General features: G+C 44.2%; 1 protein-coding gene across 3 annotated transcripts in view; it reads right to left on the reverse strand.

Moving 5' to 3' along the window:
• Positions 1–23,280, reverse strand: part of HPN (hepsin) — a 76,520-nt gene that overhangs the window by 33,007 nt on the left and 20,233 nt on the right. For all 3 annotated transcript variants that reach the window (XM_073570487.1, XM_073570488.1, XM_073570489.1), the window contains 6 exons: positions 9,274–9,347; positions 8,118–8,198; positions 7,583–7,681; positions 7,207–7,248; positions 858–987; positions 338–460 (listed from right to left, as the gene is read on the reverse strand). In XM_073570487.1, the coding sequence (XP_073426588.1) occupies positions 338–460; positions 858–987; positions 7,207–7,248; positions 7,583–7,681; positions 8,118–8,133 (410 nt within the window). In that variant the 5' untranslated portion in view covers positions 8,134–8,198; positions 9,274–9,347. The remainder of the gene's footprint in view (positions 1–337; positions 461–857; positions 988–7,206; positions 7,249–7,582; positions 7,682–8,117; positions 8,199–9,273; positions 9,348–23,280) is intronic.

Genomic DNA, 23,280 nt, shown 5'->3' on the forward strand with positions numbered 1-23,280 from the left:
GTCTAATCTGCATGATTTGCGACTTGTAGACACGCTGTATACATGTGGAAATTCCCTAACAAACAGGCATTCCACTCATATATTCAAGCTGTCTAGCAGTTGCAAATCATGCAGATGAGATGAGGAAAACTAAATCTCCGAGCATGCCAAAATACTCGGAGGACACCGGAGCATGCTCAGGAAAACCCGAGCAACGAGTATACTCGCTCATCACAAATGGTGAACAAAAAGCAAATCTTTAAACACTGATATTTTAGGACTTTCTTAGATGACATTGAAACCAAAGAGGTTTTATGACAACATCCTTAGCTCGCAGATACTAGACATAGACACTTACCACACGGTCAGCACATCATGAAGTCTTTGGGCACTGCCTAATAGTGATCTATGCACACAGTAGTACCCTGATGTGCCGTTCGTTCCTGCCACTTCCACTCGAAGCACCTGGTGGCTTATGGCCCTAAGAAGACAGTAGAGAGACTGATATAACATGCATCAAAATTCCTATGTATTGTAATTGATACAATATTGCAACATTATCAAACAGGGCCATAAATACAAATATGGGACTTCATAATAACATCTCTACATGGTGCCTCTTCATGGTCCATGTACATCCCCCATCCATTCTTTCTTCACTTGGGGAATATAAGAGTAACATTACCTATGAACCTTTGGTTTTGACATCTTTATAGATTAAACTTATGGACCTGGAAACTTTCTGCGCAGGTCGGACGGCTAAAAGATACTGGCATGACTGCTAGACCAGGGTTCTAGGAATTTTTTAACTCATCTCTAGTAACTTTACTCTCTATATAAAGTTAGGAAAAACTCATGACTTGGAGAAATCTCTGTACCTGATGAAGCCCATATCTTCACAGCTTAGCGTCGCCACTGCTGCATTCACCAAGGAAGAGCAAACCAGCCGCCATGTTTGTTCTTTCTCATCATACACAGTGAGCCGATGATCTGGAGAGTTCACCTGGACTAAAACATTGAATAAAAATTACCTTAATGAGACCTACATAAAATCTTGTCTGGAGTCATTTAAATAGTAGCTATATCCAGACAGTAAATGGGCTCTGACAACCATCTAGTGAATATTTTTGTTGCTGTATGAAAACAAATATCCTACAGTGATGGATAATTATGTATAGGTAAATCATATATTATATGTTCAGCATCAGCAGCATGGAGGACTAAGCAGTGTAGCTGTAAATCTAGAACTGGTGTGAAATAAAACACTAACTAGAGAGTGACAACAGCATGGAGGATGTTATACTGAGCGGTGTAGTTGTAGATAGTAACAATAGCAAGGAGATTGTTATACAGCAGTACTGAGCAGAGTAGCTGTGAATGTAGCACTGTGATGCGATAGACCACTATTTAGATATTAATAACAATATGGAGGACGTTATATAGTAGTACTGAGCAGTGAAGCTGTGAATCTAGAGCAATGTGAGATAAACCATTGACTAGATAGTAATAACAACAAGGAGGAAGTTATACAGGAGTACTGAGCACCATAGCCATGAATATAGTACTGTGATGAGACAAAGCACTAACTAGACAGTAACAACAACCACAAGGAGGACGTTATACAGCAGTACTGAGTAGTGTAGTTGTGACTCTATAACAGGTGTGAGATAAAACACAGCAGCATGGAAAATGTTATACAGATGTACTGAGCAGTGTAGATATGAATCTAGCACTGAGAAGAGATAAAATTCTTTATATAGCAGTGTAGTGAGATAATACACAAACTACAAATCAGCAGCAAAGTCTCTTTGCGTCTTTCTCTTAGGCCGGAGTCACACTGGCGAGGAATACGGGTGCGTGAGAGGCGCAAAAAGCACGCATTAGACACGGACAAATGATTCTCTATGGGGTCCCTCGCACCAGCCGTATATTTCTCATCCGTATTCTACGCTCCGTGCCACTCGCAGCATGCTGCGATTGTCAGCGTACTACTCCCGTAGTACGCCAATGCAAGTCTATGGGTGCGCAAAAAAATACGGATTACACACGGAGCACACGTGTGACCTGCGAGAAATACGCACCAGGTGTCTTTTAGCAAAGCTGGCAATTCAGTGCGCTATACAGTAAACTCACACTGACTGTTTTAATAAAGAAATGAAAGAATAGATATACATACATAGAATACATATATACACTCACTGGCCACTTTATTAGGTACACCATGCTAGTAAGGGGTTGGACCCCCTTTTGCCTTCAGAACTGCCTCAATTCTTCGTGGCAGAGATTCAACAAGGTGCTGGAAGCATTCCTCAGAGATTTTGGACCATATTGACATGATGGCATCACACAGTTGGCGCAGATTTGTCGGCTGCACATCCCTGATGCGAATCTCCCGTTCCACCACATCCCAAAGATGCTCTATTGGATTGAGATCTGGTGACTGAGGAGGCCATTTGAGTACAGTAAACTCATTGTCATGTTCAAGAAACCAATCTGAGATGATTCGAGCTTTATGACATGGCGCATTATCCTGCTGAAAGTAGCCATCAGATGTTGGGTACATTGTGGTCATAAAGGGATGGACATGGTCAGCAACAATACTCAGGTAGGCTGTGGCGTTGCAACGATGCTCAATTGGTACCAAGGGGTCCAAAGAGTGCCCAGAAAAAATTCCCCACACCATGACACCACCACCACCAGCCTGAACCGTTGATACAAGGCAGGATGGATCCATGCTTTCATGTTGTTTACGCCAAATTCTGACCCTACCATCCGAATGTCGCAGCAGAAATCGAGACTCATCAGACCAGGCAACGTTTTTCCAATCTTCTACTGTCCAATTTCGATGAGCTTGTGCAAATTGTAGCCTCAGTTTCCTGTTCTTAGCTGAGAGGAGTGGTACCCAGTGTGGTCTTCTGCTGCTGTAGCCCATCTGCCTCAAAGTTCGACGCACTGTGCGTTCAGAGATGCTCTTCTGCCTACCTTGGTTGTAACGGGTGGCAATTTGAGTCACTGTTGCCTTTCTATCAGCTCGAACCAGTCTGCCCATTCTCCTCTGACCTCTGGCATCAACATGGCATTTCCGGCCACAGAACTGCCGCTCACTGGATTTTTTTTCTTTTTCGGACCATTCTCTGTAAACCCTAGAGATGGTTGTGCGTGAAAATCCCAGTAGATCAGCAGTTTCTGAAATTCTCAGACCAGCCCTTCTGGCACCAACAATCATGCCACGTTCAAAGGCACTCAAATCACCTTTCTTCCCCATACTGATGCTCGGTTTGAACTGCAGGAGATTGTCTTGACCATGTCTACATGCCTAAATGCACTGAGTTGCCGCCATGTGATTGGCTGATTAGAAATTAAGTCTTAACACACCGTTGGACAGGTGTACCTAATAAAGTGGCCAGTGAGTGTATATATATATATATATATATATATATATATATATATGCATTCTATGTGTCTATATCTATTCTTTCATTTCTTTATTAAAACTGTCATAGGGCTCCATTATATGTCCATTTTGCAAGCCTGCGAGAAAATCTCACCATACGGATGCCATACGGATTACATACGGATGCTGACATGCGCAAAATACGCGACCACACCTTGATTACGGATGACATACGGAGCACTGTTTAGGGGTCTGTCATCCGTATTACGCATGTAAAATACTGACCGTATTTTACGCAGGTTAGTGTGACCCCAGCCTTACTCTATTCATCCTCCAACCCTCTTCATAAACTTAAATGGACAGCTGTAATCTGATCCCTCATTGAAGTGGCTATGTATTGCTAGAACTATTAGCAGCATGAGAACCATATACAGCCATTCAGAGCAATGTAGCACTGAATCCAGCTCTATTAGCAGCATGAGAACAATATACAGTTGTGGCCAAAAGTATTGACACCCCTGCAATTCTGTCAGATTATACTCAGTTTCTTCCTGAAAATGATTGCAAACACAAATTCTTTGGTATTATTATCTTCATTTAATTTGTCTTAAATGAAAAAACACAAAATAGAATGAAGCAAAAAGCAAAACATTGATCATTTCACACAAAACTCCAAAAATGGGCAAGACTAAAGTATTGGCACCCTCAGCCTAATACTTGGTTGCACAACCTTTAGCCAAAATAACTGCGACCAACCGCTTCCGGTAACCATCAATGAGTTTCTTACAATGCTCTGCTGGAATTTTAGATCATTCTTCTTTGGCAAACTGTTCCAGATCCCTGATATTTGAAGGGTGCCTTCTCCAAACTGCCATTTTTAGATCTCTCCACAGGTGTTCTATGGGATTCAGGTCTGGACTCATTGCTGACCACCTTAGAAGTCTCCAGTGCTTTCTCTCAAACCATTCTCTACTGCTTTTTGAAGTGTGTTTTGGGTCATTGTCCTGCTGGAAGACCCATGACCTCTGAGGGAGACCCAGCTTTCTCACACTGGGCCCTACATTATGCTGCAAAATGTGTTGGTAGTCTTTAGACTTCATAATGCCATGCACACGGTCAAGCAGTCCAGTGCCAGAGGCAGCAAAGCAACCCCAAAACATCAGGGAACCTCCGCCATGTTTGACTGTAGGGACCGTGTTCTTTTCTTTGAATGCCTCTTTTTTTCTCCTGTAAACTCTATGTTGATGCCTTTGCCCTAAAAGCTCTACTTTTGTCTCATCTGACCAGAGAACATTCTTCCAAAACATTTTAGGCTTTTTCAGGTAAGTTTTGGCAAACTCCAGCCTGGCTTTTTTATGTCTCGAGGTAAGAAGTGGGGTCTTCCTGGGTCTCCTACCATACAGTCCCTTTTCATTCAGACGCCAATGGATAGTAGGGTTGACACTGTTGTACCCTTGGACTGCAGGGCAGCTTGTACTTGTTTGGATGTTAGTCGAGGTTCTTTATCCAACATCCGCACAATCTTGCGTTGAAATCTCTTGTCAATTTTTCTTTTCCGTCCACATCTAGGAGGTTAGCCACAGTGCCATGGGCATAAAACTTCTTGATGACACTGCGCACGGTAGACACAGGAACATTCAGGTCTTTGGAGATGGACTTGTAGCCTTGAGATTGCTCATGCTTCCTCACAATTTGGTTTCTCAAGTCCTCAGACAGTTCTTTGGTCTTCTTTCTTTTCTCCATGCTCAATGTGCTGCACACAAGGACACAGGACAGAGGTTGAGTCAACTTTAATCCATGTCAACTGGCTGCAAGTGTGATTTACTTATTGCCAACACCTGTTAGGTGCCACAGATAAGTTACAGGTGCTGTTAATTACACAAATTAGAGAAGCATCTCATGATTTTTTGAACAGTGCCAATACTTTTGTCCACCCTCTTTTTTATGTTTGGTGTGGAATTATATCCAATTTGGCTTTAGGACAATTCTTTTTGTGCTTTTTTCATTTAAGACAAATTAAATGAAGATAATAATACCAAAGAATTTGTGTTTGCAATCATTTTCAGGACGAAACTGAGTATTATCTGACAGAATTGCAGGGGTGTCAATACTTTTGGCCACAACTGTACAGCCATTCTGAGCAATGTAGCACTGAATCCAGCTCTGAAGAGAAACAATACACTAACAAGAAAGCACAGCAGAGATCTATGAGTCTCTTTGACTCTTTCTCTCACTCCACTTCTCCCTCCTTTTACAACTCCTCCCTGTAAACTTAAGTGGATGGCTGTAAACTGATCCCTCAGTGAGCGGCAAGTGTCTCCTTATAAGTAGGGCAGATTTTAGCAATTTTTCAATAAATCGTGTTAAGGAGGAAAGGGAGGAAGGAGAACAAGTGGCTCATAAGTGGAAAAAGAAGGATATTTTCTGCTAAAGCCCCCGTTACACACTGCGATATCGCTAGCAATATCGCTGTAAAGTCACCGATTTTGTGACGTTACAGCGATATTGCTAGCGATATCGCTGCATGTGATACTTACCTCCGACCGGCTCCCCCGCTGGTTATCGCTGATCGCGCGAGAAGCTGCTGGACCATTCCTCGTCGGCCACTTCCTGCGGCGCCTCCTGCTGTGACGACGAGCGACGCGTGGAGCCGGGCGGGAGGACGCAGGATCGCCGCGTCTGACAGGTAAGTAGCGACCCCCGTCCCCAGCGATGTCGCTGGTGAGATCTGCCTGAGTGGCAGCTCACTAGCGACCACCTAGCGATTCACCAGCGATCCTGACCGCGTCATATTGCTGGTCAGGATCGCTGGTGAGTCGCTAGGTGTAACGGTACCCTAAGATATTATACAAAGTTTCTCATGTTTGTTAATACCATTGTTTGTGCAAAGTTTGTTGAACCACGTGCAAAAAACTCACTGGACATAAAAAAAGACAATGTATAATTTGGATCGTATCAGTCAATTTAAGATTGTTTGCACCCTGCGAAGCAGAATCTGAAAATTTAAAGAGCTTCTCCTTCCCTTTTTTTGTTTACAAACCCTTTTTTGTTAGAAAGTTAACAAGTTATCACCAGCGATCATCTGTGATCTGTAGGGAGCTGTAAAGGCATAATTTCCCTGCAGCACCACCACAGGAGAAAAGAATTACATGCGGTGTATTGCAATCACTATGTGTCGGGTCCTTCAGGGGGAAGGCTGCTTTTTATAACTGCTCTCTTCTTCACATAAGGCCTGTTTCACACGTCTGTTTTTCAGATCAGCTGTAATCCGCGAAAATGGCGGAAAACGGATCCGTCGGTGGATTGATAGCAACGTGGGGCACCGGACCGTTGTTTTGACGGGTCCGGTGAAGGTTGAATTTTAAAGGAACTCGTGCCCGGAAAAACGAGAGAGAGAGAGAGAATTTTTTTTACGATCCCGGAACGGCATTACTGGGTTAAAAATGATCCCGGAGCAAAGCTTCCGGGCATGCGCACATGAAAATAGCGGACCGTCAACAAGAAAAAACGTTGCAGTGTCCATCTCATCCGCCCGAGAGCCAGGAATATTTTGGCGGATCCATCAAAAAACAGGGGTGACGGATGACCGTCCGTCAAGATCCGCCAATAATGTAAGTCTAGGGGGGAAAAAACGGATCCACCCCTTTTTTGGCGGATCCGTTTTTTTCAAAAATTGTCGGATTATGACTGACGCGAAAAAACTGAAGTGTGAAAAAGACCTAAGGCAGTAAAGCCCAGAATAATGAACCCTGAACTCCAAAAAAAAGCCAGAAGTCAGTCTTTATACCAGATTCTTTCCATGCATTCCATCCGACTCACACAAGATTAATTACCTGCATAGAGGTTTGAGTTTTCATTTGTCAGTACATATGTCACTGTGAAGACAGAAAACAACAGGTGGGTGATGGGATCAGATAAGACCCTCAGCGGGGGAGATAGTTACATTATAACCCAGAGATATCATAACCCAGGAGGTTCCCACACTAATCATATTTTGCAGTGCACTTAGTTTACCAAAATGACAAAAAGACGAAAAACCTTCAGCCAGTAATATATCCATCTATGGTCATGGACATCAAAAACTTGAGAAGAACAAGTTCCTTGACCATTCAGGGCTGCATATGGGTCAATTAAGGACCTCAAGTTGGACATCGAATATATAGATTCTATAATCATTTTACTAACCCTCCTTGGAAGCCTTTTTCTTACCGATGGCCCAAATGGTGACCGCGATTCCAGCCAGTGAGATGATAACACAGATTGTCACTCCAAAAATCCGTAGAGGGGTCCAGTGACAGCGTTTACCCACTGCAGCCCAAAGAGCAATGCAAAATAGAATGTTACATAGTGTAATAGAATGTAAAATGGAACAAGTGCAAATGCAAAAAACTTCTACTCAGAATACCTGTTGGACCATTTTATGGTTGGGGTTAAGAAAGGAGGTCCTATGACTTAATATAAAGGATCAGTGTTTTGTCAGGAGCTGAAATAATTACTGAACTTCTAGTTCCCTAGTTCTACTTTCTACTTTTTAGGTTAAAAATTAATAACAAAACTCTACAGCTAATAACAGATAATCTTGACAGCACGCCGCAAAGCAAGATGGATTTCTTAGGAAGTGAGTTGATTGTGCTGACATCAGTGGACAATATGATACTTGCAATATTTCAAAATTCATGGATATTGATAAAGTAAAAAGCAATACAAAAATGTTCAAAAATGGAATAATGCCCCATTAACTTACCGTCCTTCTGTACCATTTCTGAGGACCCGTCAGGTAGGTTCACACGATTGTACAATATGTCCGTCTGGATGTCCACACACCCTGAAACCAAGACAAGAGTTAGCTTTCCACCTGCTGAGCATCTATAAAGGAGCCTTTGTCTTCTGTCCGGCACAAATTAATGACATAGCGACATACTCCTCCGATTATTCATCTCCAAGCCACAAATTAGAAACTAAAGACGAGCTGAAGTTCCCGCATATAACATAGGAAGGATCAACTTCTAAGGAACCTTCGGCTTATGAAAGTCATTGGACTTTGAGATGTTGAATTTAACGTACAGTAGCTGTTGTGTGCATGCACACAAGGAGATACTCCATTTCTTACATTTTGCACCAGTTTTCCCCTCTGCAAGCTTGATATCTATACTTTTCAGTTGTCTCTGAGCTGGTGGTCAGAGACATGCTGCTATGATGTTTCCCACACAGCACATATAAACATGAGGGATTCCTACTCTACTGTCTCTATATAATACATGTTTAGTATCAGGAGTATGGAGGACATTATACAGCACTAATGAGCAGTGTAGCTGGGAATCCAATTCTGGGGGGGCGAAACAAACACTTACTAGAAATCACAAAATGGTGGACAGCAGTACTGAGCTGTGATCCTCATGTGTCAGACATTTATTACATATTAATTTGCATATGGATTTGCCACAAATATCTGAGTTACGAATAATCCTTTAATAGAAAAGCTCCATTTAGGAGAGTTGATGTTGTTCCCGCCATTGCAATAACTATAGGCACTGCAGCCTTGCAGCGCTGGGGTCCTGGGTTCAAATCCCACCAAGGACAACATCTGCAAGGAGTTTGTATGTTCTCCCCGTGTTTGCGTGGGTTTCCTCCGGGTTCTCTGGTTTCCTCCCACATTCCAAAGACATACTAATAGGGGATTTAGATTGTGAGCCCCATCGGGGACAGCGATGACAATGTGTGCAAACTGTAAAGTGCTGTGGAATGTTAGCACTATATAAAAAATAAAGATTATTATTATTAGTAATAGGCTCATCGGTTGCTGCTTTTGGTGACCACATAGGATTTTTCCCTTGTTACTGATTGACCACTTTTTCTACATATTGTATCATTTGAGGTCTCAAAAGAGATTGTTCTCTTACCTTACTGGATCTCTGCTGCCAGTAACCCCTCAAATCTTAGGCGAGGAGGTCGCGCGTCGGAGGAGACCATTCCACTGGAGAGACAGAGAAAGACAAAAAACAACAGAGTCGTAAGGATTATACTGTGTGTAAGGAAGGTGGAAGGAGGAGAGCAGATAAAGAAGAAAGGGGGCCAAGGGAGAACATAGGGGACAGGAGAGATAGAGAAGGAAGGGGACAGGAGAGATGAAGAAGGAAGACAGATCAGAGATGGAGAAGGAACAAGGAAGGAGATATAAAAGAAAGGCCGGCGGGGGAGATAAATGAGATGGGGACAGGGAAGGTGAAAAAGAAAGAGGACAGGGGAAATGGAAAAGGAAGGGGATAGGGGAGATGAAGAAAGAAGGAAGCAGGGGACATAGTGAAGGAAGGAGAAAGGGGAGATGGAAAAGGAAGGTGACAGGGGAAATGGAGAAGGAAGGGGAGATGGAGCAAGAAGGAGGCAGGGGAGATGAGAAGAAATGGGGAAGGGTAAATGGAGAAAGAAGGGGAAGAGGAGAAGGAGAAAGAAGGGGAAAGGGCAGATGGAAAAGGAAGGGGCAGGGGAGATGGAGAAGTAAGGGAGAAGGGGAAATGGAGAAAGAAGGAGGAAGGGGAGATGGAAAAGGAAGAAGACAGGGGAAATGGAGAAGGAAGGGGATGGGGAAGATGCAGAAGGATGGGGAAGGACAGATAGTGAAGGAAGAAAAGAAATAGAGAAGAAAGGAAAATGGTGATTAAAAGGAAGAAGGACTCAGGAGATAAGAATGGAATGGGACGGAGAAGGAAAAAAACGGGAAAAAATCGGAATGGAGAATATGGGAGATGGTGAAGGAAGGGGACAGTGGAGAAGGGAAGTAGAAGAAAAGATCTGAAAGTTTCCAAAACTTTGAGAACAAAGATCTTGAACCTGGAGAGAGAGACAGTCAGTGTAAGGAGACAGACAAGTCACTGTGTCCTGTCAGGTGAGGAAGGAATGCGGTCTATGGAGGGGGTGATGAAAGGCAGCACGACACAGGGGAGGGCAGAACACACCTTGATCCCATCCCCTTTGTGCTCTTAGAGGGGATTCACTTCCCGGTTATCAGTTATCACACAAAACTTCCTGATCCTGTGACTGCAGATCCCACCTGTCGGTCAGCCCACCTGCCCCAGCATGGGGAATCCTATCCCAGGCTCTGCCCTAAATTACAGAGAGGATTTCTTTTCACTTCAATGGAACTGAGCCACAGATTAGTGCCCACTTCTCCTCCGTTACGGAATGCTGGGATGTGCAGTATCCCACGGTGGCTCAGTGGTTAGTGGAGTCCTGGGTTCGAATCCCACCAAGGACAACATCTGCAAGGAGTTTGTATGTTCTCCCTGTGTTTGCGTGGGTTTCCTCCGGGCACTCCAGTTTTCTCCCACACTCCAAAGACATACTGATAGGGAATTTAGATTGTGAGCCCCATCGGGGACAGTGATGAAAATGTGTGCAAACTGTAAAGCGCTGCGGAATATGTTTGCATTATATAAAAATAAAGATTATTATTTATCCCACCTAGTGCTAGCCAATGTGGTATGGCTGAGACTTATGGTTGATCTACCACCATGCAGTTATTTTTGCAGTGACAGCTGGAATCTGTACTGCCATCGCAGCTGGAGGGTCAGCCATTTTCAGTATCTGAGGGCATGCTGGGACTTGTAGTTTCTGGCCTGATATAGTTCCATTAGGTAGTAGATCATTGGGACAATGGTTTATTGTACAGGACGGAGATGTCATTCCATGAGAACAGATCAGAGATTAGCCTTTTTGTTTGGTAAAGGGATCAGACAATGGGATTAGTCAGAATACAGATCTGCTCCTGCACTCACATTTCGCTGGCTAAGGGAAGAAAATCAGTGCAAGTCTGTATTTAATGAAATCCAGTATTTGCTGACACGTTCACAAGCTTCCAAAATGGCAAAAAAGATCTCAAAATAAGGTTTCAGTGTATGGGAAAAAAAAATCAAGTGGGTTCCAGGAAACAGACCCCAACTGTCTCAGGTGCCTACGTGCATTGATATACATACAGGAACATTGATGCTGCCATCTGGTGCTAGAAGGTGATATTACACTTGTGAATGCTTCAGATTTAGGGGGTATCACCAAAAGTTCAGAGGAACCTCCTCATGCCTATGTTCTGTCATAATTAAACAAGTACAACTTTTAAGGGTTACATCCTGGGCGAAAATACAAACCTGACCTCACAGTTCTGCTGCATATGAACAGCTTGTTGGCATTATTTTTTCATTAATGTATCTTTTGAGCTAAAAATAATTTTTGCAATAGGGTTTCATTAAAACATGCTCACCATTTTGACCCTTTGCTTATTTGCATGTTGAGTTAACTAATAAGTCATCAGTGAGCTCATTCTGCCAGAGAGATTGTAACTCTTATCTGTATTCTTCTGGACTCTTGCACTGATTTACGTTGAGGTTGGATGCAATCTCTGCCCATGACACAGGTTGCTTGGCCTAAGATCGCTCTGAGAAACTGCTAAATTGCAGTGTAATGCAGGTCAATGAGGTCAGATTGCAATTTGGAGACTATTGTGACCGCAATGTGAAAGTTGCAAAAAATAAAACGGTGTTTTTTTTTTTTTTTATATATTCTTTATTTAGAAAATTTCAATAATATAACAGGAAAGGAAAATTCCATTTTCCAGAAATAGTAAAAGAAAGAATGAGATTACAAAAACAAGCAATCGTAAAAAACCACAACAATAACATTTTAGCAATTTTCTTTATTTGATACCAATACAACACTTTTCATCTGCTTTATGCTGCAATCTGCATCACTGACAAATTCTCCATGGAATTGAAGTGGTAAGAACATTTCTGGTGATGAATGATATCGAGAAACTTAAGAGAGACTTCATCATTGAAGCTCTCTTATTTATACTCAAACATCATTTCTTCCTTTCTGTTCAAGGACTCCCTCTATCTGCAGTTCCAGGGCACCGCAATGGGGCCTGTCTGTGCGCCTTCATTTGCAAATTTTTTTCCTGGGGCTGTGGGAGAGGGAGATCTTTTTTACCCAATCAGATCCATTGATTCGACAGGTTCAATTTTGGAGCAGGTATATCGATGATATACCTCTGATTTGGCAAGGCCCTAAACAAGAAACCTTTGTCTCAAATCTCAACCACAATAATTATAACATTAGTCTTCAATCAGTTCAACCATAATTCATTTCCTCGATATCTCCATACAGGTTGATCAATTTGGCAACCTGCAAAATGACATTTATAGAAAGGAGACTGTGGCCAATACTCTCTTACATTCCTTCTCCTCACATCCCTCTCATCTAATCAGAAATAGTCCCACAGGACACTCCTCACAGGATCTGCTCTGATGATGAAAAATATGACCAGCAGGAGCAGGATTTGACCCATCGTTTCGTGGAACATGGTTATAGTCACAGATGTATCAAGGAGGACAAGAATCGAAATTGAAATTACATGGATAAAATTTGTTTCATTTGTGACTTTCAGTCGCCACAATACCAGGTAAGAGATATCTGACTTAGACATTGGTCCACTGGTCTTATTATGTGGCCCCACTTTGAGTAAACATCTTTCGAACTATCCATCAATGTCCTTTAGGAGATCTAATAATCCCTGTGACACTAGAGTTGAGCGAAACGGGTCGGTCAATTTCAAAAGTCGCCGACTTTCGCAAAAGTCGGGTTTCATGAAACGAAACCTGACCATAGCATGAGGTCAGCCACGAGGTCGGCGACCATGGCGCCAAAGTCGCGTTTCAAAAGATGCTTCCAGCGCCCTTTTTCAGCCAATGTTGGAGGACGCACACTGTGGGCAACGCAATGACATAGGCAGCGGTCACCACCATCTTTGAGAAGGGCATGAAAGTGATTGGCTTGCTTTGTGTGGCGTCACAGGGGCTATAAAAGGGCGTGCAGACCAACCGCCATCTTACTTCTGCTGATCTCAGAATAGGGAGAGCTGCTGCTGATTCTGTAGGGAGAGCATTAGGCAGGGAAGAAGATACAAAAGCTGCTTCTGCTGCTAGCGATTTTGCCTGTACAACACACCAGTTAGTGTGCAGTGCAAGGGGAGGCTATATTTTGGTGCATTCAGCTCTGTTGGTTCTTAGGCTGCCTTATAAGGCTCCCTGATAGCTGCATTGCTGTTTTCACACTGCTGTGCAAACTGCTTTTTTAAAAGCAAAAATACTTTTCATCCTCTTTTTTGCCCAGTTACCAAGCGTTCATTTTTCCACACTTTTGTGTGCAGCAGTCCTGCTTATTAGGCTGCCTGCTGCCATACTTGGGACTGAGAGCATCATTGTCAGCTTGCTAAAATCTCTAGGGAGATTCAAATTCTCCCCAGTCCTATATAGACATTTTATACACCATCCAATTTCAGCCTGCTATATTGAGGTGTAATCTACACTGGGCCTGAGATAATAGTTCAGTGTCCTCAAGTCGGTAGGGAGATTCAAATTCTCCCCAGTCCTATATAGACATTTTATACACCATTCAATTTCAGCCTGCTATATTGAGGTGTAATCTACACTGGGCCTGAGATAATAGTTCAGTGTGCTTAAGTCTATAGGGAGATTCAAATTCTCCCCAATACTATATACTGTACACCTTGTACCTTGTTTTACAGTACCATATTACTGGTGGTATTTTGGGTACATTTTCTCAAAAATGAGGAAGTGTGTTGGAAGAGGCCGTGGAAGTGGGCGGGGGTTGCCAGCTGGTAATGATGGTGTTGGTGGTGGTGGTGGATCTGCTGGTAGTGGCAAAAGCACAATAGCACCTAATGCAGGAGGTGTTGAGCCTTCGTCATCGTCTGGCTCCACAAGGCCTCGAAGGCTCCCTTTTCTTGGAGTAGGTAAACCGCTTTTAAAGCCGGAGCTTCAGGAACAAATTTTGGCTTACATTGCTGACACAGCCTCCAGCTCTATCGCCTCCTCTTCTGAACTTTCAAAAAATAAAAGCACTGAGTCATCATTGGAGGCTCATGGTCAGGAACCACACCTTTCCTTGTGTCCTTCACCCCTACCAAAAGTAAAGGATGCGGCAGGCCACACTACAGATTACTCCATGGAGCTCTTTTCACATACCATGCCTGGGGTATCAAGTCAAATTGTGAATTACCCAGTCCAAGAAGAATCTGACATGGAGTGCACTGATGCACAGCCACTGCTAGATTTATCTGCTGGTACATTAACTCAGAGCAATACATTGTCCTCGCAGTGTACTGAGCCAGAATCTGACCCAGATGAAACTCAGGTGCCCCTTCCCGCATACTATACCACCTTACATGGTGACACAGAGGAAGGTGCACATGACATTGAAAAGGAGGTGATGGATGACCCAGTTGTTGACCCAGATTGGCATCCATTGGGGGAAGAGGGTGCCGCTGCCAATAGCTCAGAAGAGGAGGAGGAGCATCCACAGCAGGCATCGACATCACAACAGCTGTTATCTGGCAGGCCCGGAGCAGTCCAAAAACGGGTTGCAAAAAGCAAAAGAGTTGCAGGACAGCTAGACCAGACGGTCAAATTAGCACAGCATGCAAGGCCTCAAAATGTCTTCCATAGTAGGAAGAGTGCAGTGTCGCACTTTTTTGAACAAAATCCTAATGATCAGGCAAAGGTTATCTGTAAGAAGTACGCAAAGACCTTTAGCCAAGGCAAAAATCTGAGAAATTTGAATACCAGTTGCATGCTTAGACATTTAACCACCATGCACTTGCAAGTGTGGTCGGACTACCAAACCTCACGTACCACATGTGCAACTGCTCCCAATGAAGGTAGTCAGCAACGCTACATCGTTTCCCCCACTGTAAGCCCACCGGTTAGCACACCACCAGCAGCAAATATTGAGGTGTCGTGGCAAGGCCAAAGCAGTCAGGGAATCACAATGTTATTGCTACGAAAGACTGAATCTAGGCCATCAGAAAGAACACCAATTCCATCACCATCATCAACCCTCTCTCAGTCCACCATGTCCACCGCTAGTTCCAGCATATGCAGCTCTCAAGTCCTGCTCACCCTACCAGAGACTACTATGTGAAGGACAAGAAAGTACTCATCCTCTCATCCACGTACACTGGGTTTGAACGCCCACATTGCCAAACTAATCTTGCTAGAGATGATGCCCTACCGGTTGGTTGAAAGTGAAGCTTTCCGCGAACTCATGGCCTACGCAGTACCACGCTATTACCTACCTAGTCGGCCCTTCTATTCTTGCAAAGCCATTCCAGCCCTCCACCTTCATGTGAAAGACCGCATTGTCCATGCACTCAAGCAATCAGTGCGTGGAAAGGTGCACCTCACAACAGATGCATGGTCCAGTAGGCATGACCAGGGCCGTTACTTGTCCATCACTGCGCACTCGGTTAATGTGGTGGATGCAGGGTCCACAGGGGACAGCAGCGGTGGGACAGTGCTGCCTAGCCCACGGTATAGGAAACAGTTGGGTGTAGGCGTTCGACCCCCCTCCTCCTCCAGAAGCGAAAGCTCGTCCACAGACCGCAGTCGCACGAGCACTCCATCCGCAGCTGCCAGTGTTGCACACTCGGTGTCCCACTATCGAACAGCTAGTGGTAAGCATCAGCAGGCTGTGTTGAAGATGATGTGTTTGGGCACAACAGACACACCGCGGAGGTACTGGCCGACTACTTGCTGCGACAAACTGGGTCATGGCTGGGCAGTCTACATCTTGAGGCAGGTAAGGTAGTTAGTGATAACGGCCGGAATTTTGTGACAGCCATAGCCCTTTAAAAACTCCGACACATACCTTTCCTGGCTCACACCTTGAACCTGGTGGTGCAGTGCTTCCTCAATAATTATCCGGAGTTAACAAGCCTGCTCCAGAAGGTCTGAAGACTGTGCTCGCACATCCGCCGGTCGCCCGTACACTCCAGTCGTATGCAGAAGCTGCAGCGATTGCTCCAACTTGCCAAGCACGGCCTAATTATCGACGTTGCAACAAGGTGGAACTCCACCCTGCACATGGTTGAGAGGCAGTGCGAACAGAGGCAGACTGTAATGCATTTGTGGGAGGATACACGGCCAGGCACTTTGAGGGCAGACATGGAGTTGTCGGGTATGCAGTGGTTGAAGCTGAAAGACCACTCTAAAGTCCTTCAGTGTTTTGAGAAATGCACACGACTGGTAAGCGCAGACGATGCCATCATAAGCATGAGCATCCCACTTATGCGTCTGCTCATGCAAACTTTGACGTACATTAAGGAGCAGGCATCTGCAGCCGAGGAGGATGAGGAAGAGGAGGAGGGAAGCCTTAATGACAGTCAGCCATTGTCTGCTCCGGGACCTCTCCTGGACGAGGTGGAGAAAGAAGAGGAAGAGGATGATGATGGGGATGATTATTTAGGGGAGGAGGATGCTTCTCGTGGGGCAAGAGAAAATGTTGGCGTGGCAAGGTCAGGGACAGGGTTTGTGCGTGACTGGAGGGATGTGGATTTGCCATAAAGTGCTCCTCCACCCAGCACTCGCAGTGCATCATTGACACCTGGAACATTGGCCCACATGTCAGATTATGCCTTGCAGATCCTAAAAAGGGACCCCCGCATTGCCAAAATGATGAACGATGACGACTACTGGTTGGCCAGCATCCTGGATCCACGCAAATTCCAAAACATTATGCCACAGGAGAACCTTGACCTAATATTGGCTAACAAACAAGCAACTCTGGTAAACCGTTTGTTTGAGGCATTCCCAGCACACAGCAGCGGTGATGGTTCTCACACGAGCCGTAGGGGGCAACATGGAAGAGGTGTTCGTGGTGCACACATCAGAAGAGGCGTTGGAGACGGGTTTCATGACCATGTTGTGGACTGATTTTTCAAGTCCCGCTCACACGACTGGTAATACTGCATCGATTGAAATTGACAGGAGACAGCAGTTGTCAACGATGGTTACAAACTACTTTTCATATCGATGTTCTCCCTCACAGGTCATTCCCCTTTGACTATTGGGCCTCTAAACTGGACGCCTGGCCTGAATTGGCACAATATGCCTTACAGGAGCTCACTTGCCCTGCTGCTAGTGTGCTATCGGAAAGAGTCTTCAGTGCTGCTGGCTCAATCCTGACAGAAAAAAGGACCCATCTGTCGACCCAAAATGTTGATGATCTAACCTTTATTAAAATGAACCATGCATGGGTTTCAAAGGATTTTGTCCCACCTTCCCCTGATGACACATAGGTTGCCAGAAAAATGGCTCGCTTTTGTCCTCCTCTTCCCCGGACTTCTCCAATACCTCCATTTGCATCTGCTGAATGTCCAACATCAACATATGCCATTTTTTAAACCTCCCTAACTGGGCTGACTCCCTCCCATGGCCGGGATCACCACCTAGCGCACGCAACAGTGCGAGTGCCATTGCCCTGGACAGATGGGTGGGCCGACTCTTGGGCGACGGCACTGGCACAGGGTCCCTCATAGTGCAATCAAGTGTCTCTGACGGTGGGGGTGCACACCAGCCGTCAGACACACCGGCGTACTATGAGGGGCCCAGTGCCAGTACCGACGCCCACGATTGGGCCCCCCTTGCTTGGGCAGGGCCCCAGCATTTGCAATATTTATCTCTCCCTGCTCCTCCGCTGTGTAGTCTGGGCTGTCATATCCTTCCCTGGGACTGCCACTACAAATTTGGTGAACTGATAGATGATGGTTAAGACATAGCTATGCCCTGTCCTGCTGGCCGGGCTCTAGCTTCAGATGATCAATGGCTTCCATTTCTTATGGACGTCGACTTACAATGAGATGCAGTGGTGGTTTATCATCAGCTTTCACAGTTTTCCTACTCACAGACGTGTGACATTCCTGCTCACATTTTTAAATGTGCCCTCTCATGCCAATCCAATAGAATCGCCTACAGCCTGTGGCTTCTGTCTTTTGCACTCCAAAGTTACCTGACAGATCATGATAGGCAGTGAGGACCATGTCTACATCTCTCCCTGTGATCAAAATTTGATGGAGATGAGTAACGATGATGGGATCAACGGTACTGCGATACAGCAACCCTTTCTTCAAAAAGAACTGTTTTCGCTGTCTCCACACACAAAGTAACTGAGGGTCATCATCGCCTCTGAGAATTCTCCTGGGAGTTTTTCCCGTGATTAGTAATTCCTAAATTTCTGCAATCACTCGACTTTATGTCTGTACTTTTATCCATCTCATTTCCTCTTGCGGAGAGTCTGAACTGTCTTACTGAGATAGAAATATATATGAAGATTTAAAAATACCCCAACAGTGTATACTGGTGTACGCTTCAAAAACATTTCCTTTTTTCTACTTTTTAGATTGTTGTCTAATCCATACTGAGGCTGTGAGTGTCTTTGTCGGACTCCGCAAATAAACACGGAGATTTTAAATGTTTAAACTATGCTATATATACCTGTTATCCGGTGATACTGTACCCTTTCTCAACTTTCTGCAATCTTGTCGAATCCATACTGTGCCTGAGACCGTCTGAGTCTGCCTCCTGATTACAGATGAGTGGTGTTTGAGTGGAACTGTTGGAGTTCAAATTCTAGCTGTTTTGGGCGGTGTTAGATCCGTTTGTCGAACTACAATACTTTGACTAAAATTCGGCTGTTCGAGTTTCCATTCGAGAACGTTTCGTTAAACAAAAGCGTATTTTTTTCACATTAATAATGGTTTTCAATGATAATAGACAGTTTTAGGGCATAGTAGCGGTGTCTGGCAGCTAGCGGTGTAGTACACCTGTGAAGGAGCTACACCGTGTGTGTTTCTAATAATTTTTTACCTGATATTGTCCTGAAAATCCTTTTGGGCCTAGTAACTGTGTCTGCTATTCAGAAGAGGAGCCCACCCGTGAACCAAGCTATGCAGCCTGTTTATGAAAGAACCAGTTTTTGACTGCATTTACACCACTTAATACTTTGGTCCTAGTAACGGTGTATGCTACTCAGCAGAGTTGGCCACCCGTGAATCAAGCTATGCCGCCTGTTTATGTAAGAACTGTGTGCTACTCAGCAGAGGAGCCCAGCTGTTAAGCAAGCTACAGCACCTGTGGTTTGGACACTTAATTTTTTCACATTCTTTCTGGAATGCCGTTTAGGCCTAATTCCGGAATTACGGTTGACCTGCACTTACTGGGAAATGCTTGTTCGCAGGGGAAGAATTGTAATCTCAGATCCCCATCACTAACGGGGTTCAGCATGTTATCCGCACCTGTAAGCGATACACGCTGGTCCTTTCATTGTAGCACGCGTGCAGCCCTGGACTTGTAAGGGCATGACAGACCTGTTATTGGCCGATCTCGCGTGCCAGAGCCTCGCGTGTCCCTCTAGTAAGCTGGACGTGGACCGCGGGGGCAACGGAATTAAGCTTGCAATCTGTGCAGCTTTTTTGTGGATGGCATGGTTGAGGTTGCCCGTGTTGAGTCCAATTAAGCCGCAGGCTCCACTCCTGGTGGTGCCCTTCTGGACATTCCTTTAACCCCTTCACTACCAAGGGTGGTTTGCACGTTAACTACCGGGCCAATTTTTACAATTCTGACCACTGTCCCTTTATGAGGTCATAACTCTGGAACGCTTCCATGGATCCCAGTGATTCTGACACTGTTTTCTCGTGACATATTGTACTTCATGTTAGTGGTAAAATTGCATTCAAATAACTTGCGTTTATTTGTGAAAAAAACGGAAATTTGGCAAAAATTTTGAAAATTTCGCAATTTTCCAACTTTGAATTTTTATGCCCTTAAATCACAGCGATACGGCACACAAAAAACTTAATACATAACATTTCCCACATGTTTACTTTACATGAGCACAATTTTGGAACAAAAATTTTTTTTTGTTAGGAAGTTATAAGGGTTAAAAATTGACCAGCGATTTCTCATTTTTGCAACACCATTTTATTTTTAGGGACCACTTCACATTTGAAGCCACTTTGAGGGGTCTATATGATAGAAAATACCCAAAAGTGACACCATTCTAAAAAATGCACCCCTTAAGGTGCTTAAAACCACATTCAAGAAGTTTATTAACCCTTTAGGTGCGTCACAGGAATTTTTTGAATATTAAAAAAAAAAATGAACATTTAACTTTTTTTCACAAAAAAAATACTTCAGGTTCAATTTTCTTTATTTTACCAAGGGTAACAGGAGAAATTGGACTGCAAAAGTTATTGTGCAATTTGTCCTGAGTACGCTGATACCTGATATGTGGGGGGGAACCACTGTTTCGGCGCATGGCAGACCTCAGTAGGGAAGGAGCGCCGTTTTACTTTTTCAATGCAAAATTGGCTGGGATTCAGATCGGATGCCATGCCGCGTTTGGAGAGCCCCTGATGTACCTAAACAGTGGAAACCCCCCAAGTGACCCCATTTTGGAAACTAGACCCCCCAAGGAACTTATCTAGATATGTGGTGAGAACTTTGAACCCACAAGGGCTTCACAGAAGTTTATAACGTACAGCGGTACAATTAAAAAATCATATTTTTTCCACAAAAATGATCTTTTCACCCCCAATTTTTATTTTTCCAAGGGTAACAGGACCCTAAAAGTTATTGTGCAATTTGTCCTGAGTACGCTGATACCCCATATGTGGGTGTAAATGACTATTTGGGCGCATAGCAGAGCTCGGAAGGGAAGCAGCGCCATTTGACGTTTTTGGCTAGAATTGAGATCGGACACCATGTCGCGATTGGAAAACCCCTGATGTACCAAAACACTAGAAACCCCCCACAAATGACACCATTTTGGAAACTAGACCCCCCAAGGAACTTATCTAGATGTGTGGTGAGCACTTTGAACCCCCCAGTGCTTCACTGAAGTTTATAACGTACAGCAGTACAATTAAAAAATCATATTTTTTCCACAAAAATGATCTTTTCACCCTCAATTCTTATTTTTCCAAAAGTAACAGGACCCTAAAAGATATTGTGCAATTTATCCTGAGTACGCTGATACCCCACATGTGGGTGTAAACCACTATTTGGGCGCATGGCAGAGCTCGGAAGGGAAGCAGCGCCATTTGACGTTTTTGGCTGGAATTGAGATCGGACACCATGTCGCGTTAGGAAAGCCCCTGATGTACCAAAACAGTAGAAACCCCCCCACAAATGACACCATTTTGGAAACTAGACCCCCCAAGGAACTTATCTAGATGTGTGGTGAGCACTTTGAACCCCCCAGTGCTTCACTGAAGTTTATAACGTCCGGGCGTGAAAATAAAAAAATCGTATTTTTTCCACAAACATCATCTTTTAGTCCCCATTTTTTTATTTTCCCAAAGGTAACAGGAGAAATTGGACCCCAAAAGTTGTTGTCCAATTTGTCCTGAGTACGCTGACACCCCATATGTGGGAGAAAACTACTGTATGGACACACGTCAGGGCTCGGAAGGGAAGTAGTGACGTTTTGGAATGCAGACTTTGATGGAATGGTCTGTGGGTGTCATGTTGCCTTTGGAGAGCCCCTAATGTACCTAAACAGTGAAAACCCCCCACAAATGATCCCATTTTGGAAACTAGACCCCCTGAGGAATTTATCTAGATGTGTGGTGAGCACTTTGAACCCCCAAGGGCTTCACAGAAGTTTATAATGCCCAGGCATGAAAATAAAAAAATCATATTTTTTCCACAAACATGATCAATTAGTCCCCAATTTTTTTATTTTTCCAAGGGTAACAGGAGAAATTGGACCCCAAAAGTTGTTGTTCAATTTGTCCTGAGTACGCTGATACCTCATATGATGGAGAAAACTACTGTATGGGCACACATCAGGGCTCGGAAGGGAAGTAGTGACGTTTTGGAATGCAGACTTTGATGGCATGGTCTGCGGGTGTCATGTTGCTTTTGGAGAGCCCCTGATGTACCTAAACAGTGGAAACTCCCCACAAGTGACCCCATTTTGGAAACTAGACCCCCTAATGAACTTATCTAGATGTGTGGTGAGCACTTTGAACCCCCCAGTGCTTCACAGAAGTTTATAACGACCGGGCGTGAAAATAAAAATATCGTATTTTTTCAACAAACATCATCTTTTAGTCCCAAATTTTTTTATTTTCCCCAAGGGTAACAGGAGAAATTGGACCCCAAAAGTTGTTGTCCAATTTGTCCTGAGTACGCTGATACCTCATATGTGGGAGAAAACTACTGTATGGGCACACGTCGGGGCTCGGAAGGGAAGTAGTGACGTTTTGGAATGCAGACTTTGATGGATTGGTCTGCGGGTGTCATGTGCGTTTGGAGAGCCCCTGATGTACCTAAACTATTGAAACTCCCCACAAGTGACCCCATTTTGGAAACTAGACCCCCCACGGAGCTTATCTAGATGTGTGGAGAGCACTTTGAACCCCCAAGTGCTTCACAGAAGTTTATAACGCCTGGGCGTGAAAATAAAAAAAACATTTTTTTCCGCAAAATTATATTTTTGCCCCCAATTTTTTATTTTCCTAAGGGTAACAGGAGAAATTGGACCCCAAAAGTTGTTTTGTAATTTGTCCTGAGTAGGCTGATACCCTACATGTGGGGGTAAAACACTGTTTGGGCGCATGGCAGAGCTTGGAAGGGAAGGAGCACCATTTGACTTTTTCAACGCAGAATTGGCTGGAATTGAGATCAGACGCCATGTTGCCTTTGGAGAGCACCTGATGTGCCCAAACAGTGGAAACCCCCCAATTATAACTCCAACCCTAACCTCAACACACCCCTAACCCTAATCTGAGCCCTAGCCCTAACCCTAGCCCTAGCCCTAACCCTAGCCCTAGCCCTAGCCCTAACCCTAGCCCTAACCCTAACCCTAGCCCTAACCCTAACCCTAACCTATCCCTAACCCTAGCGGGAAAATGGAAATAAATACATTTTCTTTTAGTTTTATTATTTTTCCCTAACTAAGGGGGTGATAACGGGGGGTTTGATTTACTATTTATGGCGGTTTTTATGTTTGGCGGCTGTCACACGCTAAAAGACGCTTTTTATTGTAAAAGTAGTTTT

Source organism: Dendrobates tinctorius, unplaced genomic scaffold (assembly GCF_039654945.1).
Source record: "Dendrobates tinctorius isolate UK_male_01 unplaced genomic scaffold, ASM3965494v1 ptg000028l, whole genome shotgun sequence".
Lineage (NCBI taxonomy): Eukaryota > Metazoa > Chordata > Amphibia > Anura > Dendrobatidae > Dendrobates > Dendrobates tinctorius.